This window comes from Chiloscyllium plagiosum, chromosome 13, assembly GCF_004010195.1.
Source record: "Chiloscyllium plagiosum isolate BGI_BamShark_2017 chromosome 13, ASM401019v2, whole genome shotgun sequence".
Lineage (NCBI taxonomy): Eukaryota > Metazoa > Chordata > Chondrichthyes > Orectolobiformes > Hemiscylliidae > Chiloscyllium > Chiloscyllium plagiosum.
In genome coordinates this window covers 45,100,466-45,128,388 of record NC_057722.1, presented here as the reverse complement: position 1 = coordinate 45,128,388, position 27,923 = coordinate 45,100,466, and the positions used below count along the sequence as shown (strand labels likewise).

Below are 27,923 nucleotides of genomic sequence, written 5' to 3'. Positions count from 1 at the left end.
GAACGCTGATAGGGGAGGGGAGGGAAATATATCCCTGGTAGTGGGGACCGTTTGGAGGTGGCGGAAATGATGGCGGATGATACGCTGTATATGGAGGTTGGTGGGGTGGTAGGTGAGGTCCAGTGGGGTTCTGTCCTGGTGGCAATTGGAGGGGTGGGGCTCAAGGGCGGAGGAGCGGGAAGTGGAGGAGATGCGGTGGAGGGCATCGTCGATCACGTCTGGGGGGAAATTGCGGTCTTTGAAGAAGGAGGCCATCTGGGTTGTACGGTATTGGAACTGGTCCTCCTGGGAGCAGATGCGGCGGAGACGAAGGAATTGGGAATATGGGATGGCGTTTTTACAGGGGGGCATGGTGGGAGGAGGTGTAGTCTAGGTAGCTGTGGAAGTGGGTCGGTTATAGTAAACACGGAGACGAAGGAATTGGGAATATGGGATGGCGTTTTTACAGGGGGGCATGGTGGGAGGAGGTGTAGTCTAGGTAGCTGTGGAAGTCGGTCGGTTTATAGTAAACATCCAGTGTTAGTTACTGGCAACATTCTCTATCAACATTCCAAACTAACAGTCTCCCATGTTATTGCTGGAGAGGGAGCACTATCTTTTCCTTAGAGGCTGTTAGGAGTCAAAGTGGAGTTGGTTTGTTAGCTTGGGATGTTGGGTTGCCACCATAACTACCCTTTTAGTTACCTATCCAATCCTCATGGTTTTTACCACTGACTCCTCTTTGGACACTGTTCTTGTGGGTTGGAGCTTATTTGTATACAGACAGATGGTGGGAAATGGGGACTTGCTCTCCTTGTCAGCCTCTTGCTCTCCATGCTTACTATGGCAATCATGGACATATTTAGCCAATTGTATTGGATACAACAAATTTGCAAGTTTCTTAGGCAGACCAGACTCCTCTCTTTGTATTACTGCCACCTTAGCCTCTGTATTTGTTTGGATTATATACTGGCCCCAGGCTTTGGTGGCATAACAGATTAACTCGGGCCCACTCTTTTACTCTTGTAAATACTAAATATGCTGTGGACTGATAGCTGGGTTCCTTTCCCTTTTCCAACTGAACCTTTTGGTAAAAGTAATGAAGATTGTCTGCAAATGGACTTGGAATTTTGGTGCTGGACAGTTTGATATGAAATGATACCTGGTATAAATTATATCCTCTTCTTCCAGGACCATTATTTCATCCTGTAGTTCCTTGAATGAGCTTTTGGCCATAGCATCTTGATAAGCTATTTTCACGTTTAGGGTGCAAGCACATTGGGGATCTTCTTAAAATCATCAGTCTCTAATGCCAGGCATTAGATCTTAAGAATTTCCCATTTTGGATGCTGTTAAAGCTCATACCCATTGTCACTCTTGAAAGACCTGGTAAAAGTTTGAAAGTTCAATCAACTTGACTCAGCAGAAATTTGGACCCTTCTTTCCCTCTCTCCCCTTCTCTTTTCCCTTCCTCTGTCCAATCCCTTCTTCCACTCCTATTTACTGCCAGCCTTTCCGGTCCCATTCTGCTTTCCAATTTCCGGTCCAGCTTTCACCAGCTCCTGCCCATTTCCTAGGCACCCCCCATTGCCCTGTGACCGATTTCTTTGGTTAGGCCTACATTCTGTGCCTTTATAACAGGAATGTCAGCATCTTAGCCAGTTAATGAAGCTGGTAGATCTCAAGTTTAGAAATGAGCTAACTGTAGTCAAATCACAGTACTTTTACAATTCCACCCATTACAATTCCAACCATATCACCACAGATCCTAAGAAATGATATACTTTCTGACTCCTCACACTATGTCTTTGCTTTTTTTGCCAAAATATGTACGTAATTACTTATTTAAAAAAAAACTCAGACTTTTTTTATCTTCAGTCTTTCTTGTCCCTTTTTAGATTAGATTACTTACAGTGTGGAAACAGGCCCTTTGGCCCAACAAGTCCACACCGACCCGCCGAAGCGCAACCCACCCATACCCCTACATTTACCTCTTTAACCTAACACTACGGGCAATTTAGCATGGCCAATTCACCTAACCCGCACATCTTTGTGACTGTGGGAGGAAACCGGAGCACCCGGAGGAAACCCACGCAGACACGGGGAGAATGTGCAAACTCCACACAGTCAGTCGCCTGAGTCGGGAATTGAACCCGGGTCTCTGGCGCTGTGAGGCAGCAGTGCTAACCACTGTGCCACCGTGCCGCCCACAAAGATTAGATTAGATTACAGTGTGGAAACAGGCCCTACACCGACCCGCCAAAGCGCAAACCACCCATACCTCTACATTTACCCCTTACCTAACACTACGGACAATTTAGCATGGCCAATTCACCTGACCTACACATCTTTGGACTGTGGGAGGAAACCGGAGCACCCGGAGGAAACCCACCCAGACACGGGGAGAATGTGCAAACTCCACACAGTCAGTCGCCTGAGGCGGGAATTGAACCCGGGTCTCAGGCGCTGTGAGGCAGCAGTGCTAACTGCTGTGCCACCGTGCCGCCCAACATTTTACTAGAATGTTTTTTAAACAACATCAATTTAAGCCTGTGTATCCATTTAACATGTAGAAATCAGAATGAAAGATAATGCTGCTATACTTGCAGTTATTTAATGCCAAATTTTACTTTATGGGTCAGGCAAATATGTAGGAGAATATTCTCATTGGATCCCTGCTAAAATCTGTGCCAGGTCTGCCTGAATGCAGACCAGAATGTTTTAGGCTATTGATTCTCTATTTTTATGAATGTACAAATTAGAAGCAGAGCCTTCAATAGGATCATAACCAATCAAATTATTCCATGTTCTTACATGGTCTCATTGACCTTTTAACTCCTTGCTTATAAAAATTACACCTATCTCTCTCAAAAATTGTTCAGAGACTTTGCTTGCAGCACCTTTTGAGGAAGAGAGTTCCAAAGACTCATAATTCACTGAGTGAAAAAACCTCTTCTTACTTCTCATAAATGGTCAATCCCTTATTTTGAAACTGAAGCCTTAGTTTCTAATTCTCCTGTAAGAGGAAATACCCTTTCGACATGAACTATCTTGACCTATCTGGATCCTGTATGTTTCAATCAAGTTGCCTCTTAATCTCCCAAACTCCAGTAGATACAACCTTTAATAAGACAGCCCCACTCATTCCAGGTATTAGTCTAGCAAACCTTCTCTGATCTGCTTTGAGCGCAATAGTCATTGATGTGGCACCTTCACAGATGCCTTAGAAATCTGAGTGTACATCTACCGGTTCTTCCTCAAAGCACTCCAATGAATTGGTTAAACATGATTTTACTTTCACAAAACCATGTCGATGCTGCCTGATTATCTTGTACTTTTCTAAGTGCCCTGCTATAGCTTCTTAGCTTTTAACATCTTCCCTATGAAAGATGCAAAGCTGATAGGCCCATAGTTTCCTGCTTTTTGTCTCCTTGCCTTTGTTAGTCATTTGTTTAATAAATCTACATTCTAGAGCTTTACAGTAATGAAAGCACTTTTATTCAAAAATATATTAATGAAATAATCAAATTATAGAGCAAATTATAATGCAAGCTTCAGATGTGCAGTTTTATTAGAATGATTTAACCTATCATATTGAATATCGTAGAATCATAGAATCCCTAGAGTGTGGAACCAGGCCATTTGGCCCATCGAGTCCACACCAACCCTCCGAAGAGCATCCCAGCCAACCCTTGACCCTACCAGTAACACTGCATTCTCCATAGGTAACCCACCTAGCCTGCACATCTCTGGACATTATGGGCAATTTAACATGGCCAGTACACCTAACCTGCATGTCTTTGGACTGTGGGAGGAAACTGAATCATCTGGAGCACACCAATGCAGACACTGGGAGAATGTGCAAACTCTACACAAATAGTCGCCTGAGGGTGGAATCGAACTGGCCTCCCTGGTACTCATAGGCAGCAGTGCTAACCACTGAGCCACCATGCTGCATATATTTAAATTTAATGGAAGGATTAGCGTAACTTGTTTTATTAATGGTTTATTGTTTTCTCTAATTTGGATTGCTGCAAAGTCTCTCTGCATGTTTTATGTCATACCAATATATCAGTACATTCTGAAATTCAACTTATTTTAATATCTACAAAAGACTGCAAAAGGTGGTTTCTTATGTGAATTGGAATCATTCTCCTGAACAATTCTGACTGCTATTAATCAATATCTTTCCCTGAAACCAATGCAAGATGGTTTGATCATCAAATTGAAAGGACTGTTGTGGCACAGTAGTAGTGTTCCTACCTCTAAGCTAGGAGGCCTATGTTCAATTTCACCTGCTCTAGACGTGTGTAATAACATTCCTGAACAGGTTGATTAGATGAAAACAAACCATAAAATTGAATGTGTCATTAAAGTACAAAGACTCTAACCATCTTGAGCACTCAAGGTGATAACACAGAATAAGTTATCAATATAGCCCACTCATCTTTTTTGGAACAGAGCTTTGCGCATGTGAAATATCACATGATGAGACAGCCTTCCTTTTTGTCTGCTTTTAAAATCAACAGAAGTTATTTTGTGCACGCAACTTCCATCAAAAGCTGTTGAATTAACTAAGTCATAAAATAGCCAAATTAGTTGACAGCAATACTTTGTAATCAGGGCTCACAATAGAAGGAAGGATTCTCTCAACCTATTCCAACTTCGGCTTCAGTCGTGAACTAACTTATTAAAAATTAAGCTGCACAAACCGCTGAAACTCCTTCACTTTTACAAGACCCTTGATCAACTTTAAAATATCTGATTCATCTGACAGTAAAGATCTGCCGTGAAAGAAATTCAGATAATCATAAGTTGTATTGATATATTACCTTCATCTGTATCTAATCTGTGTGTGTGTAAGAAAAAGAGATGGAGAAATCTCAGGGTAAGTATATGAAAATAGCTTTCCGTTAAACTCACAAAAGCTCACTGCTGGAATTATTTAATTGCATCCAACACTCTCAGGGTAATAAAACAAAGTCTCTTTCATCATAATATGTACTGATCATAGGGGGACAAAGGAGCCTCATACTTTTTATCTGTGACACTGAAACGCTAAGTTATTGACATCATCTTATCTATGGCTTATGCAGTTTTAAAGTTATTTGCATTGTGCAGTAATGAATTGTGAAATTGAATACTTAACAAACCTTGCTCTTGACAGGGATGTCATTGAAAGCAACATGGAGTTTATGGGCTTTATTATAATGCAAAACAAGCTAAAACCTGATTCGTCTAGTGTCCTTGAAAAACTGAGAAAAGCCAATATTCGCACAGTTATGCTTACAGGTAATGTCTTTTATTTACAGCAGCTGCAATTGTATGAGTACTTCATATTTTGCCAGGATTTCAATAATTGCTTTATAGAATTTTAAAAGCCCTTCCATATTTATCACATGCTGTCTTTTGTAGTGGCAATCGCCCTGTATAATTATTAGCAAAGTATTATTAGCATTTGCAGCAGTCTACAAAGTGCTATGATTAGATTAGATTCCCTACAGTGTGGAAACAGGCCCTTCAGCCCAACTAGTCCACACTGACCCTCCGAAGAGTAACCCACCCCCCTCTGACTAATGCACCTAGTACTAAGGGCAATTTAGCCTGGCCAATTCACCTGACCTGCACATCTTTGGACTGTGGGAGGAAACCAGAGCACTCGGAGGAAACCCACACAGACACAGGGAGAATGTGCAAACTCCACACAGACAGTCACCCAAGGCTGAAATCGAACCTGGGACCCTGGTGCTGTGAGCCACCGTGATCTTTTTCATTCGAATGACAATATAAGAGTTATAGGCATGAGGAGTAAATGCCTTTCATTTCGTAGCTGTCCATTGGCTGCTCAATTAATAAAGGCTTAATGCAACAATTAAAAGATTTGCGATAGTATATTTGTTTGAATGCAGCTGTTCTGGCTGGCTGCTGTAGTATTTCTGCATGCGATATAATGAAACTACACTTACCATTCTAAGGCTAACAGTTGATTGATACACTTGTGCATTTAATAAGGTTATGTTTTGGGACTACCTTTAAAGTAACGCGAAGAGGATTTGTGGCTTGAGTTAGCTTTGGGGGTAAGATTATTTGACTCTTAATCCAGAAACCCAGAATAATGTTCTGGGGACCTGGATTGAATCCTGCCATGGCAGATGGTGGAATTTCAATTCAATAAAAAATATCTGGAATTAATCGTCGACTGATGACCAAGAAACCATTGTCAATGATTTGGGAAAACCCATCTGGTTCACTATGTCCTTTAGGGAAGGAAATCTGCCATCCTTACCTTGTCTGACCTACATGTGACTCCAGAGCCACAGCAATATGGTTGACTCTCAACTGCCCACTGAAAAGGCCTAGCAAGCCACCCAATTGTATCAATCGCTAGAAAGTCACAACAAAAAAATGAAACCAAATGGATTACCTAGCATCGACTTTGGAACTGGAAAAGACAACGGCAAAAACACAAACAGCCCTGTCAACCATGCGAAGTCTAACATCTAGGGGCTAGTGCCAAAATTGGGAGAGCTGTCTCACAGACTAGTCAAGCAACAGCCCGACATAGTCATTCTTACGGAATCATACCTTACAGATAACACCCCTGACACCATCATTACCATCCCTGGATAAGTTCTGTCCCACTGGCTAGTGGCATAGTGGTATACAGTCAGGAGGGAGTTGCCCTAGGAGTCCTTGACATTGATTCCGGACCCCATGAATTCTCATGGCTTCAGGTTAAACAAGGGCAAGGAAACCTCTTACTGGTCACCACGTACTGTCCACCTTCAGCTAATGATTCAGTACTCCATGTTGAGGGTGGCACAGGCACAAAATGTACTCCAGGTGGGGGGATTTCAATGTCCACCATCAAGAGTGGCTCGGTAGCAGCATTATTGATCGAGCTGGTTTGGTCCTAAAGGATATAGCAGCTAGACTGGGTGAAGGAATCAACAAGAGGAAAAAACATACTTGACCTCAAACTTACTAACCTGCTGGCTGCAGAAACATCTGCCCATGACAGTATAGGTAAAAGTGACTACTGCACTGTCCTTGTGGAGACAAAGTCCTGCCTTCACATTAAGAATAACGTCCATTGTGTTGTGTGGCACTATCACCGTGCTAAATGGTACAGACTTCGAACTGATCTAGCAGCTCAAGACGGGCATCTGTGAGGCGCTATGGGCTATCAACAGAGCAGAACTGTACTCCAGCACAATCTGTAAGCTCACGGCCTGACACTCAACCATTACCATCAAGCCAGAGGATCAACCCTGGTTCAATGGAGAGTGCAGGATGGCATGCCAGGACGAGCATCAGGCATAACTGAAAATGAGGTGTCAACCTGGTGAAGCTGCCTAACAGGACTACGTACGTGCCAAATGGCATAAACAGCAAGTGATATACAGAGCTAAGTGATCCCACAACCAATAGATCAGATCTAAGCTCTGCAGTCTTTCCACATCCAGTCGTGAACAATTAAACAGCTCACTGGAGGAGGAGACTCCACAGATATCCCAATCCTCAATGATGAAGGAGCCCCGCACATTAGTGCAAAAGAAACGGCTGATGCATTCGCAACCATCTGTAGTCAGAAGTGCCAAGTGGATGATCCATCTCTGGCTCCTTCAGGGGCCCCAGCATCACGGTCTCCAGCCAATTCGATTCACTCAGTGTGATATCAAGAAAAGACTGGAGGCACTGGACACTGCAAAGGCAATGGGCCCTGATAATATTCTGACAATGGTACTGAAGAGGTGTGCTTCTGAACTTGCTGCTCCCCTAGCCAAGCTCTTCCAGTACAGTTACAACACTGGCATCTATCTGACAATGTGGAAAATTGCCCAGGTATGTCCGGTACCCAAAATGCAGGACAAACCCAACCCGGCCAATTACCGCCTAATCAGTCTACTCTCCAACATCAGTAAAGTGATGCTCAGCAACAGCCTCCTCAGTGACGCCCAGTTTGAGTTTTGCTAGGGTCACTCAGCTCCTAATCTCATTACAGCCTTGGTTCAAACATGGACAAAAGAGCTTAATTCCAGAGATTAGGTGAGAGTGACAGCCCTTGGCATCAAGGCCGCATTTAAACAAGTATGGCATCAAGAAGCCCTGGCAAAACTGGATTCAATGGGTATCAGGGGACAAACACTCCACTGGTTAAAGTCATACCTAGCACAAAGGAAGATGGTTATGGTTGTGGGTGGGCAGTCATTTCAGCTTCAGGGCATCTCTGCAGGAGTTCCTCAGGTTAGTGTCCTACGCTCAACGATCTTAAGCTGCTTCATCAATGACTTTTCCTCTGTCATAAATCAGAAGTGGGAATGTTCACCGATGATTGCACAGTGTTCAGCACCATTTGCAATTCCTCAGATACTGAAGCAGTTTGTGCTCAAATGCAACAAGATCTGGGCAATATCTTGGGCTGACAAGTGACAAGTAACATTCGCGCCACACAAATGCCAGACAATGACCATCACCAAAAGAGACACTCTACCCACCACCCCTTGACATTCAAAAGTATTATCATCACTGAATTCTCCACTGTCAACATCCTTGGGGGTTACCATTGACCAGAAACTCAACTGGACTTACCACATCAACACTGTGGCTACAAGAGCAGGTCAGAGACTAGGAATACTGCGGCGAGTAACTCACCTCCTGACACCTCGAAGTCTATCCACAATCTACAAGGCACAAGTCAGGAGTGTGATTGAATACTCCCCACTTGCCTGGATGGGTGTAGCTCCAACAACACTCAACAAACTTGGCACCATCCAGCCCAAAGCAACCCGCTTGAATGGCACCACATTTACAAACATGCAATCCCTCCACAACCGGCGCTCAGTAGCAGCAGTGTGTACTATTTACAAGATGCACTACAGAAGTTCACCAAAGATCCTTAGACAGCACCTTCCAAACCCACAACCACTTCCACCTAGAAGGACAAGGGCAGCAGGTACTTGGAAACACCACTACCTGCACGTTTCCCTCCAAGCCACTTACCACCCTGACTTCAGAAATATACCACAGTCGTTGGGTCAAAATCCTGGAATTCTCTCCCTACCAACATTGTGGGTCAACCAAAGCAAGTGGACTGCAGCGATTCAAGAAGGTAGCTCACTACCACTTTCTCAAGGGCAAATAGGGATAGACTATCAGTGCTGGCCAGCCAGCAACTCCCAAGTCTCAAGTGAATTAAAAGAAAAATTGTGAGAAATTTAGAGGGAGTTAAGCTTGTTTTGCTGGGAAGAAGGTGCAAAGTATTTACTTAGTTAAAAATCACATGACACCAGGTTATAGTCCAACAGGTTTAATTGGAAACACACTAGCTTTCGGAGTGTCGCTCCTTCAGGTGGTAGTGGAGGGCTCAATCCTAACACACACAATTTTTAGCAAAAATTTACAGTGTGATGTAACTGAAATTATACATTGAAAAATTGATTGTTAAGCCTTTCATCTGTTAGAATACCATGACAGTTTCACTTCTTTCATGTGTAAATCACAAAACCTTTTTTTTAAAATGTTGCATTCTCAGGTTAACTGTTAACAATGGTGATAGCTAGACAATATGTTGAAGGTGTTAGCCCACTGTGTTCTCTGTCTGTGCCATGATGTTTAGATTTATTCTAATCTAAAAAGTGAGATAACGGAGTTTTACATTAATTCATGCAGTTTTTGAGCAAAGTACAATGTAACCCTGCAAGTACAAATTCACCCCACAAAGTATATGTGTGCATGTGGGTCTTTGTCTGTCTGTGCGTGTGTCTGTAAAACTCCATTATCTCACTTTTTAGATTAGAATTAATCTAAACATCATGGTTTTGTGATTTACACATGAAAGAAGTAAAACTGTCATGGTATTCTAACGGATGAAAGGCTTAACAGACAATCAATTTTTCAATGTATAATTTCAGTTACATCACACTAAATTTTTGCTATAAATTCTGTGTGTTAGGATTGAGCCCGCCACTACCACCTGATGAAGGAGCGGCACTCTGAAAGCTAGTGTGCTTTAACCTGATGTTGTGTGATTTTTAACTTTGTACACCCCAGTCCAACACTGGCATCTCCAAATCAAAGTATTTATAGTTGGCAGCGTTCAACAGACTGAGAGTGTCCAAAATCTTAGAAAAAACATTGAGAATGTTGGGTTGTACCGTACGTACTCAAGTTGTCGTCGATCTCATATAAAAGTCGACCCCCCCCTATTTTTGACCAGAAGATGTGGAATTTTCCAAATATCTCATGTAAAAGTCAATCCCAGTTCTTCACAGATAACAGGTCAACATTTGTGAGTCAAGCTAATATCCTGTACGAAAATGTTAGGATGAGGAAATGGATTTTTTTCGTCTTACTGTGTGATTTACTCTACAATTTACACCAATTCAGCGCGAAAGAGTCAGGTGACAACCAACCTCATGGGATAGTTGTATACCTAGTTGAGGTTTTGAAATTTCTTCATCATTTATGTAAAATGCCCTCTGGAAAAAAACAAAAAATATGCAGCAGCATTTAAACTGAAATTTATTGAAGTTGCAGAGAAGACAAATAACTCTGGAGCAGCAAGAGAATTTTATATTTCAGAGAAACTTGAGGGAGACCGGAGAAAGATATCGAACCAACTTCAGACAATGCTGAAATATAAGTGTGCCAACAGAGTGGCTGCAATTGGGGAAAAAAATTGCTGAGTGGGTACTTGAAAATCATCAAAATGGAAGATTGTATTAGTCATGAAGTCATCCAAATCCATGCACGACACAAATCAAAGAAGGATGAGATTTCAAATTATAAGGCAAGTGCTGGATTGTGCACAAGATTCATGAGAAGCATGGCTTTCTATTTTGGCAGAGAACTAAGATTGCTCAAAAGCCGCCGACCAAAAGATCTTACAGGTTCACCAGTTTGTAATCAGAAATTGGCAAAAGGTTACAGTGCATTGGAAACATGGATAATACGCCTATTACTCTAGGCATGTTGGAGAATCGAACTGTGAACCAAAAAGGAGAAAAAAAACAGTATTAGTGCAAACCACTGACCATGAGAAAGATAGATTTACTTTAGTTCTTTCTTGTATGGCTGATGGCACTAAGTTAAAACTGATGGTTGTTTTTAAGGGAAAAACTTTGCCAAAGGAGAAATTTCCAAAAAGAATTATCATCCATGTGCATTCACAAGGCTAGGTGGATGAAGGTGGACGTGGAAAATGGATGGAGGAAGTTTGGAATTTACGAACTGGTGGACTCTGCAACGAAAAAAGTTTGCTCTTCTGGGATAATTTAGATCACATCAGTGAAGAATGTTGTTGATAACATCAGATCACATAACACTGACGTAGCTGTAATTCGTGACAGATAAGTTAAGTGGATGGACAAAACTAAACTTTGAGGGTAAATGAGCAAGTAATATCAAAATGAACAGGGAGAGCTCTTTTAAATGCAGAAAAAGGAAGAGAAAGGCCAAAATGAGCTTAACTTCGTTAGAGAACGAGGCATGGGGAAAAAGCAATGGAGACCCAAAGAATAACACGAGGTGAATGAATACTTTGCACCAGTCTTCATGGTAGAAGATGCTTCTATTAAATAACTAAGGGACAAAAGGCAGCTGGGAGGGGAGTGCGTAGTAGAGGAAATAAATTCAGCAACTAACACTAGAAGAGGAGTATGAGGGAGTTAACCGATCTAAAGGCCCTTGGGCCTGACGAATTGCATCCAAAGATATTTAGGAGATAATTAACAGGGCAACTGCTATCTTCCAAGAATCTTTAGATTCTCAACAGTTCCAGAGGATTGGCAAACTGCTAATGTAGCACTTTGTTTTAAGAAAAAGGAGGAAGATAAGATATGGTTACTATAGACCAGTTAGCTTAACATCTGAAATTGAGAAAGATAGCAGAGCATTTAGAAATACATAATGGCCTGGATTTTCTGTTATGCTTCCGTTGTAGATCAGGGGTATGCATGTAGACGTTGCAGAATGCCCAATCAAATTTTCCACTGGGCAGTTCATCCATACCATGCATTCTCCAAAAGTGTCTGTTTAAATCGAAGACATGGGAGGGTGCTGACCAAAATAGATACTCATGAAATGCCAGACTACTAACATGTTATAAACTCCTGAGGAACTATTTAACTTAGCTCAACTAGGCAACTGCAGATCTGTTAAATCACCAGACCCTGACCCAATACCCTGAACCTACTGTGCACTGACACTGCCACCTGCTGGGGTTAACCCTATTCAACTTAAGTCTCTGTCAGAGCAGAACTGACACCCTTCTGTAATGTTGCACGCCCCCAACCCCAAAAAGGAGCTCCTGCCCCCAGGTCAGAATCCCCAGAGCTAGTTCGCATCCTTCCCTCCCAATGCCACCCTTCCCTCCCAATCTCCTACCAATCTACACCAACCTACCCTCAACTCTGCATTAGTACTTTGCACCCTATCTCTCTTACTACTTGGCACTTTGTTCCCCCTCTCCCCACTTGACATTCTACTCCATCTGATATCCCAACCACTTCCCAGATGACACCCTACAGACCCATCATCCTATTCCATACTCATTTGCTTTGTACCCCTGGCAACCTGCTCCTTCCCCAGCTGGTACCCTTCCCAGCTAGCAGACTGTAGGCTTCCTTCTCTCCTACCCATCTGCCCTCCTACCACCCTATCATCACACTTATGTACTTCTGAGGGAGCGTTGAGAAGAATTTCCTCTTAGAAATGTGGAGCCTCCATCTTTCTTAAGAAGGAAAGGCTGGATTGGCAACTTGAGGAAGTTTGCACTCCTCAGAAAATTCAGCCTGATATAATCAAGCAAAGTTATGAAGAGGAAATCATATCTGATAAATTTATTAGAATTCTTTGAAGGATTAACTAGCAGATAAATAGATGGGAAGCAGAAAATGTAGTATATTTGGATTTTAAAAAGGCATTTGATAAGATTCAAACATGTATCGATGATTAGCTAATTAATAAAAGATAAGATGAGAAGGGGAGGCAAATTCAGGATGGCAACCTATAATTAATGGGGTGCCACAGTACGTTATCTATTCATAAGTTGGATGAGGTAAGTGCATATATCAAATGTGCAGATGAATAATAGGTCTGAAGGCAAGTAGTAAAGATGACACAGAATCCACAGAAAAATATAGACAAGTTGAGAAAGTGGCAACATCTTGTCACATGGAATATGTAGGGAATATGAAATCATGCACTTTGGCAGGAAGGATCAAAAAGCTAAGTATTATTTAAGTGGAGAAAGACTTCAGAAAGCTGCAGCATAGAATTTGGGGGTGCTTGTGCATGAATCACAAAAAGCTAATGTCCAAGTTCAGGAGATAATAGGGAAGGCAAATTGAATCTTGGCCATTATTTCAAAGGGAATTGAATATAAAAATAGGGAAATCTTACTGAAACTATACAAGTTAGACCACATCTAAGGAAGTAGCATTGGGGGCAGTCGAAAGAACATTCACTAGATTGGTCCAAGGTATAGAAAGATGTTCTCATGAGAAGTTGAATAGGTTGAGCCTGTACTCATTGGGTGTTAGAAGAATGAGAGGTGATATTGAAGAATGCAAGATTCTTAGGGGGCTTGACAGAGTAGATGCTGAGAGTTTGTTTTCCCTTGTAGGAGTGACTGCAAACAGATTACATAATTATTTTTAAGACATATGAGGACTTTCTTCTCTCAGAAGGTAATGAATCAGTGGATTTCTTTAATACAGAGGCTGGGTTGCTAAGTATATACAAGGCTGTGAAAAGATTGGTCTTTAATCAGTAAGAGCATCAAGGGTTATGGTGAAAATGCAGGAAAGTGGATCTAAGGATTATTTCAGCCAAAATGTAATTGAATGGCAGAGCAGACCTGATGAGCTGCTTCTGTTGTGACATCTTATGGTCTTATGGGGTTAATCTTGACAAAAAAATGGTGTCATGTCCTTCGTTAAAATGAGGGAAAGTATGTAAAAAAAATCCAAGACTAATTAGGAAATATAAGCTGGCATTACATGAGCTAAAACATCTATCACCTATCACTTATAATATTTGTGTCTGCATTTCAAGAACATTTAAATGACCATTTATATTTAGTATTATTTGTGATTTTATTTTTGTTAAATTTCTTTTTCCTTACAAATCAAAGAATACCACTATATAGAAACAGAACATTTCACTTCATATGTAATATTAGAATCAAACACTGAAGGTTTTTTTTCAATGTATCTGCTAATAATTATAAGCGGTTTGCCTGAGGAATGCTCCCACCATCAAGTCATAGTGAAAAAATAAATTATTTAACTTGTAGCATGGTCATTGACTCACTGTTGTGGGTGACATCACAAGGAATTTCAGTGCAGTTAATTGATTCTGTTTCAGATGCGAACATTAGTATATCGATACAAATAATTTGTGTTATAATTTATGTGTCAAAGGATTGGTCATTGATTTGCATTGTACAGATGTCATAAGATTAGACGAAGGTGAGGGCAGTGGATACTGGAGATTAGAGTCAAGAGTATGTTGCCGGGAAAGCACATCAGGTGATGAAGGGCTTTTGCCCGAAACGTTGATTTTCCTGCTCCTCAGATGCTGCCTGACCTGCTGTGCTTTCCCGGCAACACACTCTTGACTCTGGTCATAAGATTAGAGATGGGTTCCTAAAGTATTAAGTATTTTCCTGTTTGTGTAAATTTTAATCAGAAGTGAGGGTAAATTCATCAAAGCTATAACAACATCAATCAAAATTTAGTTCTGTTTCTAAACCTGAAAAGAATAAAATGAAAAATTTGAATTGATTTTATCCATAATCGAAAAAGGAAAGATTCTATTGCATATTCATTGCTTAATTATACTTTTGTGTTCTACCAGGAGATAATATGCTTACAGCAATTTCTGTAGCCAGAAATTCTGGGATGATTTTACCTCAGGATAAAGTAATTATTGCAGATGCTTTGCCTCCAAAAGATGGAAAGAATGCACAAATACATTGGCTGTATGCCGATAATGCTCCAAGACACCTTGATATATCCACTGCAGCTTCAGAGGTATGATATCCCATTTTCTTCTTAATTGGTAAATAAAGGTTATAGAAGAATCTGTATGGATTTCGATCAAATAAAAAATGTAGAGTTTTTTAAATGAGTGAGAAAAATCTGCGTAATTGCTTATTTATTGATTGTTTAGACACATTGAGCACAGCAATTTCTTCCACAATCCTTGGTTCTGAAGAGCCCTTTACCTATTGCAGTCCACAATCAAAAATACAGAAAAATTAAAAGATGTAGTCTCTTTACTAGTCTATACTAGGGACCTTCTTGGAACTGCTTCCAACACATTTAATTCTTTCTTTAAATAAGGAAAGCAATATGATATACAATACTCCAGCTGTGGCCTCAACAATGCTCTGTGTAACTTCCCTGTTGTTGTATTCAGTTCCTCTCATGGTAAATGATAACATTCTATTAATGTTCCAAATTATTTGACATACTTGTACATAATCTTGTGCTATTCATGTACCAAGGTACCCTTCTAACTTATTCCCCATAATCTTAATGTTCAGGGCAAAGTTAGGAACAACAATGTTGACAATGATTGTCAGAGTGAAGGATGGAAGGTCTCAGCAAAATGGATGACGAACCACTGAGAATGGAACAGAATTGTGGGGAAGATGGTGGGTCATTTGGTAGATAGGTTGTTACTTGAACTCGCCAGCCAGCAAGCTGAATCTCAGCTGCTGAAAGAATAACAAAATTACTGAAAGTTTTTGTATGGCAAAGGACACGGTTTGCTGTTTGAATTTTTTGGCCAACTGGAGTGTAAATTGGAAATCCGGTGAATAGACAGGTACACCTGCTCTCAATTGTTAAAATGCCAGCAAAACAAGACTCAAGTAATCACATTCTAGCAAAATCGTTGTAATTTCACCTGATTGCACCTCAATCTGTCAGGCATGCAGCAAGAGATGCCGGAGCAATCTAGAAACTGCTCGGTTAGTGAAAGCCAGCAGTTACAAGCATTGCATGTTTTGGTAGCTCAGCTGTTACCACTACAGCAGGGAAAGTTTCCTTCTGTCACTTTCCTTCTAAATCCTAAAAACCTTAATCAAATCACCCATAAATAGTGTGCATGTTTATGTAATACAAAATTAGTTCATATTGTGACACCTTAAACTGTACCTTTGGAATGCTGATATCAGACTGGTCAATCTGTGCAACACTTCGTCAAAGCCAATATCTCTTTTCTAAAGCTCAGAGCTATTCACAGTACCACAGATATTTCTAGCTGAGGCTTGTGCAGCTTGGTAAAACTACTTACTTTTTATATTCTAGCCATCCAATTATGAAAGCTAACATTTCAAGAATGTAATTGCATTGGCAGCAGTTCAGAAAAGGTTCACTAGATTAATTTCAGAGTTGAAAAGTTTGTTTTATGAGGGGAGATTTAGCAGCTTTGGGTGCAGTTTAGAACTATGAGAGAAGATCTAATTGAGGTATATAAGATGCTAAAGGCAATTGACAAAATAGACATGGAATGGATTTTTAAATTCATTCACAGGATGAGGGCACCACTGGCTAGCCCAGCATTTATTGCATATCCCTAATTGCCCAGAGGGCAGTTAAGAGTCAACCACATTGCTGTGGTTCTGGAGTCAGATGTAGGCCAGATTAGGTAAGGATGGCAGTTTCTTTCCCTCAAGGATGTTAGTGATGGGTTTTTTCGACAATCAGCAATGCATTTGTGGTCAACATTAGATTCTTAATTTCAGATTTATTTTATTATTGAATTCAAATTCCACCATCTGCGGTGGCGGGATTCAAACTTGGTTCCCCAGAACATTACCTCGGTCTCTGGATTAAAATCCACAGATAATGCCATTAGGCCATTGCCTCCTCTTGTGGTGCAATCCAGAACGTGAAGTCATAATTTTAAGTTAAGGGGTGGCAGTTGTAAAACAGATGAGGAGGAAGTACTTTTCTCAAAGTGTGGGAATCTATGGCATTCACTATCCAGACAGTGATAGACACCGAGACACTAAATAAATTTGAGGAAGACTTAGACAGATTTTTACCTAGCAAAGGATTAAAGAGTCATTGGAAATGACCAAGGAAATAAAGTTGAGGCCGAGATGAGATGAGCCACGATTACATTAAATGGAGGAGCATGTCCAAGGGGCTGAATTAGTCAGTCCTGCATGTAGTTCTTTATGATTATTTGTTTGTATATGACTACTTTATTTTCATGCGATATGTACATGTACTGCTCAATCTCTTTGTATCTCTGTTATTTGGATGTACTATGTTTTCAGTCCAAAGCAGATTACTTCATACTTAGCTGCACTGAATATTTGTCAGTGGAACCCCCTCACTATAGGCACATATATTGCAATTTTATAAATTCTCTTGTTGTTTTTGGTATCTCTGACAGAAGGCTAACAAGATTAGTTGGACATTTTAATAGTTGTTGGGAAAGTTGCTGCCTGTATTGCCCTTGTCAGACTGCACATTTTGGCTGAACACATCTAACCTGAATCCCAGTGTGCTTTTCTCAGAACTGAAAGATTTGCAGTTGATGAGATCTCGGTCCAGTAGCTATAAGTGAAATGCTGTGAACAATGTAAACAACTATATTTGCTTACCAAGACATTATTTAGGATATCTGGTCGGCATGGACGAGTTGGACCGAAGGGTCTGATTCAATGCTGTATAGCTCTATGACTTTATTTGATCAATGTGAGCAGAGTTAGTGTATTTGAGATGCTAGAAAAATTTGGTCACCTGCTGAAGCTGCTCAGTGTGAACTTGGGTTTCCATGAAAAGATAATGGGTAAGGTCAGCAATGACTAGGAAACCTCAGAACCCATTATGATTGCCAGAGAACTTAAAAAGAATCATGTTGCCTTTTCTGCTTCATATGCATCAGGTAATCTGCAAAGGTGTCCATTTACATATCAAAACATCCACAATGCAAACTTGCTCATCTGAGATCTGAGACAAAGTTGCACCAAATCCTCATCAGTGAGTTGCTGTACTTTGATGATGTCACACTACCAAGGAGCACCTTCAGCTGCAAATGGGCAATCTATCTTACACCTGCAAAGAGTTTGGTTTGACAGGGAAGGCAAATGCCAGATCTCGGCTCCACAATAACACCCTGACTAAGAACATCGAATTTCTAGTTTACCAAACTTCAGTGCCTTCCTCTTCAATTGAGAGGCCTGGATGGCATATGGTTAGGAGAAAATGCTGAATAAGATTTATCTAAAAAGTAGAAGGTTAAAAGTAGAGAAGAATAGATTTTTTTTACTGAGTTTGGTGGGAGTCTAGTACTCACTATTTGAAAGGTTGAGTCAGAAACACTGAACATTTAAACAGTCTTTAAAAATCCACTTAAGTTGCTGAGTAGTCAGATATTTGTTTATTGGCATGGTCACAATGGGTCAAATGGCTGTCTCTTCTGCACCAAACAAGTTATAAATGGAAGTAACATAAAAGGAAATTGGATGATATATCAAAAGGAAGAACAAGAAGATAAATTTGTGGGGTGGAAGGGTTGGGGGTGGAGTTAAAAGAAGTGATGTGAAATTAATATGGGGGCTCCAAGGCTCCAATCAAAGAGTACTGTGAACTCAGACATGATAGGCCAATTGGACTCCAGCGTAACATGATATAGATGCTTTGTTCATTTTGCAAGTAGATAAATATGTTGGTTTTAAATCATTAATTTTGTTTTTGATTTGAACTATCTTCCCTTTATAGGCCATCGACATTAAAGCAGAAAATGAGGGCTCTGGAGATGGTCTCCATCAGATGAACCATTATCATTTTGCAATGGATGGCAAATCCTTTTCTGTTATAAATGAACATTTTCAGGATCTGCTTTCAAAAGTCAGTAATTGGCAACTGATGTTTTCTGAATAACTTTGGCTATAGATATTTTCGACTATACACAACTAAAATGTCCTTTTGTTCATCTCAGTTGATACTAAATGGGACGGTATTTGCTCGCATGGCTCCAGATCAAAAAACACAGCTGGTAGAAGCATTTCAAAATGTAGAGTGAGTACTAAATTGCTATTTTCAATTTGGAAAATATTAGACAGGTGGGCAAAGAGGAATAATAATTCAATATACTTTTAATACATTTATGATAAATTTCAGAATTAAATTTGCTCGTTTAATGTTGTTACCGTTCTCATTTTACATGCACAAGTGCATAAATAGTAATGTATTTCTTTCCTTGACAGGTTATAAAACCTGCGTTAATATGTTACTTTTCTGGACCATTAAACCTCTCAAAGATTGTTATAACCAATGAAGCACATTAAAGAGTGGTCACTTGTAATATTGGGGGTATGGTAGCCAATTTGCTTGGGGCAAACTCCCACTAGCAATAATGTGATAATGAATCGTGGATGAATTTTAGGCAGTATACCAGGGGTAACTCCTGTGCTGTTCTTTGAAAATAATGCCGTGGATTCTTTTATATTCATCCAAGCAGGCAGAAGGGACTTTGATTTAAAGTCTCATCCAAACAATATTACATGCGATAATACTTTATTGAAGAGTCAGCCCTAATTGTTTTCTCAAATCCTGGAGTGGGACTTGAACCCAGAATACGTGACTCAGACAAAAAGTACTACCTTTTAGAATTTTCTGCTCCAGAAATACTTTGATCATTATTTTTATCACAAAGCATGAGATGTAGGCTTTGATGGTTAGGCCAGCATTTATTGCTCATCCCTAATTGCTCTTGAGAATGGTGATGAACTGTCTGCATGAACTGTTGGGGTCGATGTGACATAGGTATGTCTGTCATGGTATTAGAAAGGAAGTTCCAAGGTTTTGTTCCAGCAGCAGTGAAGTAGCAGGATGGTGTATGGTTTGGAGGGAATTTTGAAGGTTCTGGTGTTGCCTGTTTCTGTTACCTTTGTCCTAGGTGGTAGAGATCCCCAGTTTGGAAGGCACTGTTGAAGGACCTTGCTGTGTTATTCCAGTACATCTTGTAGATGGTACACACTGTACATTGGTGGCTGAGTGAGTTAATGTTCAAGTTAATAGATAGAGTACCAATCAAATGGTCTGCTTTGTCCTGGGTAGTGGCAAATCTCTTTTGTTTTGTTTAGAATCACACTCATCAACACAAGTGGCCGGTTTTCATTAGCACTCATGGCTTTGTGCCTTGATGATGGTGGACAAGAGGTGAGTCAATGTGCAGAACCCTAGACGCTGACCTGCTGTTGTATCCATAGTATTTACTTGACTTGTCCATTGCAGCTGTTGTCAATGATAGTCCTCTAAGATGTTGGTATTGGGGATTCGGCAATGGTAATACAATTGAATATCTTAGGAATAATGATTGGATTCTCTTTTGTTGGAGATGGTCATTGCCTGGCACTTATCAGCTCAAACTTAAATATTGTGCAGATTGCTGTGTTTTGATGTGGACTGCTGAATATCTGAGGAGTTATAGGTAGTGCTGAAGATTGTTCAATCATTATCAAACATTCCATCTCTGACTTTATGATGTAGGGCATGTTATTGAAGGATGAAGGGCTTTTCCCCAAAATCTCAATTTACCTGCTCCTCAGATACTGCATGACCTGTTGTGCTTTTCCAGCACCACACTCTTGACTCTAATCTCCAGCATCTGCAGTACTCACTTTTGCCATGTTAATGATGGAGCAACTGGAGATGGTTGGGCATAGGAATGCCCTATGCCCAAGCATCTCCAGTTGCTCCATCAATAACATGGCACTTACGTCCCAGAGCTGAGATGACTAACTAATAGCTATAACCATTTTCCTTTGCGCTATGCCTTGTATGCCTTGAACCAGAAGAGAGTTTTCACCACAATTCTCATTCCCTGGTAGGGTAGTGGTCAGTGGCAGTCAGCAAGAGGTTTCCTTGCTGATTTTTGTCCTGATGCCATGAGACTTCATGGGATCCAAAGTCAATGTTGAGGACTTTGACTGTCTGTGTAGAGTTTGCACATTCTCCTCATGTCTGCATTGATTTCCTTCAGGTGCTCTGGTTTCTTCCCACAGTCCAAAGATGTGCAGGCTAGGTGAATTGGCCATGCTAAATTGCCCTAGTGTTTAGGGATGTGTAGGTGAGGTGCATTAGTCAGGAGTAAATGCAGAGTAATAGGGTAGGGGAATGGGGTTTGGTTGGGTTACTATTTGGAGGTTCAGTGAGGACTTATTGGGCCAAGTGGCCTGTTTCCACACTGTGGGGATTCTATGGCTTCCAGAAGAACTCCTTCTCAACCCTATAGTATGGTGCTGCCACTTTGTTTATTGTGATGGTGGGACAAACATACTCAGGGATGTTAATTATGGTGTCTGGGAAGTTGTAAAGTGTGGTTCTTTGAAAATGACTATGTCAGATTGTTCTTGACTTATATATGTGTTAGTCTCCCAATTCTGACACAAGCCCCTGAATGTAGGGCAGGAACACTTTGCATGATTAACAGGACAGTATGCCATTGTCTTTCCAGCGCTTTGTTCGGTACTGGGTTATGCACCGTTACAGTCCTTTTATTAGACTTCATAATTGTTAGATGCAGTTGAGCTTACTAGACTTCTACAAAGAGTAGTTAAGAGTCAACCACATTGTTGTGGATCTGGAATCATATGTAGGCCAGACCAGAGGAGAATGTCACATTTTTTCTTTTCTGAATCACTTTGGTGGGTTACATGGGCTTTCATGAAAATTGATAATAGCTTCATGCTCACAATTAGACTAGTTTTTAATTTTTGATTTATTAATTAAATTGAAATTCCACCATCTGACATGATGAGATTCAAACCCAAACCCCTAAATGGTTAGCCTTCACTGGATTCCTCATACAATAATACCACCACAATACCAAATTATTACAGGTTAGCAATAATTTAAACATTGTTTAGAAATTATATTTGTGGATTTAGTTCACCACATTAGAAAACAGTAATACACTGAAGAGTAATATTTAATATCTTGTTTGAATCCTTGTTCTGACAGCTATTACGTGGGAATGTGTGGAGATGGTGCCAATGATTGTGGTGTAAGTTTCTTTTTATCATTTTTAGATTGTTAACATTCCTAACTATTTTGGAAATGTGTAAAACATAAATGTGATTTACAGGCACTAAAGCGAGCACACAGTGGCATCTCATTGTCTGAATTAGAGGCTTCCGTAGCATCGCCATTCACATCAAAAACTCCAAACATTGCATGTGTACCAAACCTGATCAGGTAACTTTTTTTTATTTAATCCTTAGAGCTCTAGAATCTTTACACATGGTAGATTACTTGATCCTTTTGTTTCAATAATGTATGCCACATATCATCAAAATTTGTTTTAAACTTATGGAATTTTGTAATTATCTGCTAGGGTTCTACTCTCACTGCTAAAACCAAATAGCTTTCCTACCTTTATTTTAGCTATATTGTTTTAGTAGATTTCCTTCCTCTGTATTTTACTTGTGCCTTTTTTATTAATCAAAAGGCTGGTATCATGTTTCTTGACAAAGGTAAGAAAACTATTTGGCTTTCGCATATGCACGTCTGCACTGCTGCTTGACCTGTAGAGTTTAACACCTTACTTGCTTTGTTGATTGCTGATTCATAGTAGTTGGATATTTTAAACAACGGCTCTTCATGTTGCTCACCTTTATTGTTAGTTCTTTTGACATATTTTATGGAGTACTTACGTTGTACATATTTTTTTTGTTATGTGCTATACTGTGGATTTGACCATGTTCAGTTTCAGTAGATATTTTGTTCGCTGACACATTTTAATTATCAATTTTTTTCATGATCATGAGCACTTTGTAGAATTGCCTGCCTTTTCTAGTTTGCATATTGAAGCAACTTTTGTTCAGTTTCTGAATTAAATTTGTCAATGCTAATGAAAAACAACAGCAGTCCAAAACTGATTTCTTGGAAACTCCACTCAATGCACTCTTGTCAGGTAATTCCTCTAATAATTCTGTATTCAGTTCTAAATTTTACATTGAATCTCAATGTCTTTGAATTAACTGGTAGCCTCTTGTGCAAACTTTCTTTCAAATCCTAAACACTTACGTAGAACTCTCCACAGTTTGCTTCATACATGTGTTTTGTCGTTAAAGTTAAATAAAAAGCAGTTGGATAAGCAGATTAATCTCATTCTGACTCCTTTTTGTTTTCGTTTCCACATACTCTTTTGTTGTTCTAACAGAAGTCTTATAGTAAAATTCTGGATTTGTTTTTCAACTACACCATCACCTATGAAGATTCTATAGCTGAGGAAGATTTAGACATCAGCAATCTACATAGAAAATCTGAGGATTTATGTCTCTAAAGAGGCTACTTGCCCCATCATGCCTCTGTCAGTTGAAAAGCATACCATTCAACCTAAGCCCATTTTCTAGCATTTTAGTCTATAGCCCTTGGGCTGTCATACTTGAGACATATATCCAGGCACTTTTGAAATGAGTCGAGGATTTCTGCCTCAACTACCTATTCAAGTTTTGAGTTCCAGACTTCTACCATTCTCTGGCTGAAAACACTTTTCCTCATCTCCCTTCCAACCTTTTTATCAATCATCTTAAATCTAGGTCCTGAGTTACTGACCACTCAACTAAGATACAAAGGCGGCCCTCCTTGTCTACTCTAGTCAGGACCCTTACAATTTTGTACATCTCAATCAAATCTTCCCTTAGTCTTTTTTGTGCCAAGGAGACCGGGTCTAATCTATCCTGTCTTTGCGCCGTCTCTCCAGTAGATTTCCACCGGTTCTATCTTGCCCACACAGCTAGAACCTGTGGGTATTGACAGGTCACAGGGCTGGTTATAAAACAGGATCGAATATTTCCTTATTGGTGGTACTTTTGTGATGTGACAATGCTATATCTCCCTGTATGAACACAACCTTGTGCAATGTACAACGTAAGTTGTTTCCATTGCAGCCCATATAACTTCCATTGTACAGTTTGCTGTTGTGTTAAACCAAACTTTGCTTCTTCTGTCTCATATTTCAAATGTGGGCACACTGCAAAAGTAGCTTCTACACTGCAACTATCTAAAGTGATGCTTTTTATATTACCTTCTGTGTCTGCTGCAAATGGCAGTATATTGCGATAACTCAAATAACAATCTCCTCTAATTACTCTAATATTCTCTCCTCTATATAATGTTTTAGTAAGTGGTGATTCTGGAATAACTGAGATTGCCAAAACAATGTTGATTAACATATTATTATGTATGACATGGTCCATGTCAGTTTTATATTGACATTAAACCCCTCAAAGGGCAGTGGAACAGGCCATGTTCCCTGTACCATGACAAACTAAACAAACACACCTTTATTATCCACAGGAGTATCTTTCTCTCATCAGTTTTTTTCAGGGTTTCCTTGTCTGCTTGAAAATCCATGATCCATGAGTGCTCAGACATCATTCTTGACTGCATAGTTTGAAAGATTTTCCTGTATATTAATCAATCTATTAATGGTCCCTGCATGACTCTCTAGTACTCTCTCTAGGCAAGCTCTGAATTATGTATATCAGCTTTTAGTCTGTATCGGGTTGAATATTCTGAATCCATTGTCCTTTTTCCTGAATTTTCTTAAGTTTATGAACCTTTTAGTCCTCTGTTGCCAACTCAATAAAATTTACTACTGAGATCCCTGTGTTAAATGTTACCGTGACATCATTGACCAGGCTGTGTTTCAGTCGACTGTTTCCTCGAACAGAATGCAGCTATTAAATCTCCACCATTAAACCAAGCCACCTGTGTTGTCACTTGTTTTACCAAAGCTGTATTTCATGCTTGAGTATGAAATCACTTAAGAAACCTAGTATTGGAGATGTTTAGATCAATGGGTACTAGTTCATGACGTAATATATAGAATTTTATCATACTTAACCAACACCAGTCCATTTTCTGGTCCTGGGTTTAAAGCTGGAAGGTGAGGGTCAATTATTTGTAGTCTCAGCATCTTTTTCTTCGTAGTTAATACTGTTGTGATGTGGTGTGGTGTAATGGTTTGATGTTCTAATGGGCCAAGGCCTTTGTCCAGTACTCTGGGATTCTTCCCAGTCACTAGTCTGGAATGTGAGGCCATCTTTTTTTTCCCCTGGGAGGTCCTGTTTCTTGATGAATGCCATTTGAACTCTGTTTTTTGCCACCATATCCATGGCCATCAGTACACGAACATGCTGCTGGCAGTAAGTAAATGACCTCCCAGTTGTCACAGATTGGTTGTGGTCAATGCTAATAAACAAAATCATTTAGTAATAAGTTTCAACTGTGACCACTGCTCCCAAGTACCTGTTTCCTTTTGTGTCTATATAGGCAAATGTATCACTAATTATGTTCACTTCATAAGGTCCTATCTACTTTGCCATGAATTCAAGCTTCTCCAGCACAATCTTTGCCATGATCTTATCTCCTAAAATGATCTTATCTCCTAAAATCTCCAAACTATCTCCTCAACCTATTCTGTTCCTACCTCTACTTCCATGTCATATTTGATGTGAACATACCTAACTCTCTTTCTCAGTCCATACTGATGCTTGCACAATTTTCTCACAAATCGTTTAATTCTCTCACAGCCCCTACTTCATTGTTATTAAACTGAGTGCTCCACTGAGTCCCATTAGGATACTAGACATCAGAACTGCTCATTCCATTTCTGTGGTAGTTTTGCCCATCTACTGTTTAAGTCACCTGATATCATTCTGTTACACAATTCTTGATTGTTGGAATTTAGACACAAATTTTTTAACTTCCCAATCAAATGACCTAAAAGATATTAAAGTTCTCTTAAACGGTATCCAGTTTACAGATATTCCTTACTATTCTTATTATAGTTCCCAAGCTTTCAAATGTCCCAATGCAATTTCATCTGCATTTTCCCTTCAATATAACCTACATTATTCTTCTGAACTTGTTTTCATTAAAATTATCCATGTATGGTTGACTGGACTCAATTATTATTTCTTTTATTTCTTTTTCTTGATTTTGTTTTTGATGGTTGCCCAGGAAAAGGAACAAAGAATACACAGATAAACCTAGTAGCTCATGTACATTCCAAAATATTTTGTGACCTTGAACAAATTCTATTGTAAATATTGCTTTCTGACTTCTCCCCAGAAAACACATCTTGTCTTTTTCAAAGATAGTTGCCTGTCCAGCGGTCTTAATTTCTTGACTGGCATAGCTTTTAGCTCATCTGCTCTGTGACGGGCTCCGAGAAGTCTGACCTATCTGTGCAGTTTGGCTCTCCCGTCCCACCAGCATGGTTTGGCCTCTTTATCTGTCATCTCCTGCCCTGAGTCTTCCTTCAGATCCTTTGGGTCTCATCCATGTCAGTCTGGTGCGCCCCTCTTTCCTGATTATGGGTAGTAAATTAGAACATACCTGAATGCAGTGCCGGTACCAGGTGTGTGACACGAGATCATGCCAACTACTGCAGCCACTTGTTGTTTAGCCTGACAAATTAATATGAGACTCAAGTATAGATAGGACATACAGCACAGGCCTGTCAGCCCTCGATGTTGTGCCGGTCTTTTATCCTACTCTAAGATCAGACTAATCTACATACCGTTCATTGTACTATCTTGCATGTGCCTATCCAAGACTCACTTCAATGTCCCTAATGTATCTGACTCTATCACCACTGCTGGCAGTGCATTCCGCACACCCACCACTCTCTGTGTAAAGAACCCACCTGTGACATCTCCTCTAAATTGGCTGGCCCATAGAAAATAGAGGGTGGTTGTAGATGGAAAGTATTCAGCCTAGAGCTCAGTGACCAGTGGTGTTCTGTATGGAGCGGTTCTGGAACCACAATTCTGTATCCACACAGCCAGATTTCCCTGTATCCCATATCTCCTTACTTTCTGAATGAGCCTACCATGGGGAGCCTTATCAAACACCACACTAAAATCCATGTACACCACATCCACACTGCTCTACTTCATCAATGTGTTTTGTCACATCCTCAAAGAATTCAATAAGGTTTGTGAGGCATGACCTGCCCTTCATAAAGCCATGCTGACTATCTCTAATCAACTATGATTTTCCAAGTTATCATAAATCCTGTCTCTCAGAATCCTCTCCAATATTTTGTCCACCACTGACGTAAAACTAACTGGTATGTAATTCTCAGGATTATCCCTATTACATTTCTTGAACAAGGGAATAACATTTGCCACCCTCCAATCATCTGGCACTGTTCAGTGGACAGTGAGGACGCAAAGTTCATTACCAAAGATGCAGCAATCTCTTCCCTCTCTTCCTGTAGTAACCTAGGGTATATCCCGTCTAGCCCAGGAGATTTTTCTATCCTCATGTTTTTCAAAGTTTCCAGCAAATCCTCCTTCCAATATTAGCCTGTTCTAACCTATCAGTCTTTTTCACACTGTCTTCAGAAATGTCAAGGTCCCTCTCAGTAGTGAATACTGAAGCAAAGTATTCACCAAGGACCTCTCCTACTTCCTCCGACTCCAGGCGCAATTTCCCGCCACTGTCCCTGAATGGCCCTACCCTCACTCTGGCCATCCTTTTGTTTCCCACGCAAGTGTAGAATACCTTCGGGTTTTCCTTAATCCTACCCGCTAAAGTTTTTTCATGCCCCCTTCTAGCGCTCCTAAGTCCATTTGTCAGTTCCTTCCGGGCTACCTTATAACCCTCAAAAGCCTTGTCTGATCCTTGCCTCCTCAACCTTCAAATAAGCTTCCTTCTACCTCTTGACTAGATGTTCCATATCCCTTGTCAGCCAAGATTCTTTCAATCGACCATCCCTTTCTTGCCTCAGTGGGACAAACCTGACCAGCACTATCAGCAAGTGCTTCCTAATCAACCTCCACATTTCTATTGTGCATATCCCTGAGAAAATCTGTTCCCAATTTAGGCATCCCAGTTCTGCCTAATAGCATTGTAATTCCCCTTCCCCCAATTTCCCAAACCATCTGTATAATA

The 27,923-nt window shown here is 40.2% G+C and overlaps 1 protein-coding gene across 6 annotated transcripts in view; it reads left to right on the top strand.

Moving 5' to 3' along the window:
• Window positions 1–27,923, top strand: part of LOC122555960 (polyamine-transporting ATPase 13A3-like) — a 189,421-nt gene that overhangs the window by 116,764 nt on the left and 44,734 nt on the right. For all 6 annotated transcript variants that reach the window (XM_043702270.1, XM_043702271.1, XM_043702273.1 and 3 more), the window contains 6 exons: window positions 5,147–5,271; window positions 14,842–15,017; window positions 18,729–18,857; window positions 18,949–19,028; window positions 21,975–22,017; window positions 22,099–22,208. In XM_043702270.1, the coding sequence (XP_043558205.1) occupies window positions 5,147–5,271; window positions 14,842–15,017; window positions 18,729–18,857; window positions 18,949–19,028; window positions 21,975–22,017; window positions 22,099–22,208 (663 nt within the window). The remainder of the gene's footprint in view (window positions 1–5,146; window positions 5,272–14,841; window positions 15,018–18,728; window positions 18,858–18,948; window positions 19,029–21,974; window positions 22,018–22,098; window positions 22,209–27,923) is intronic.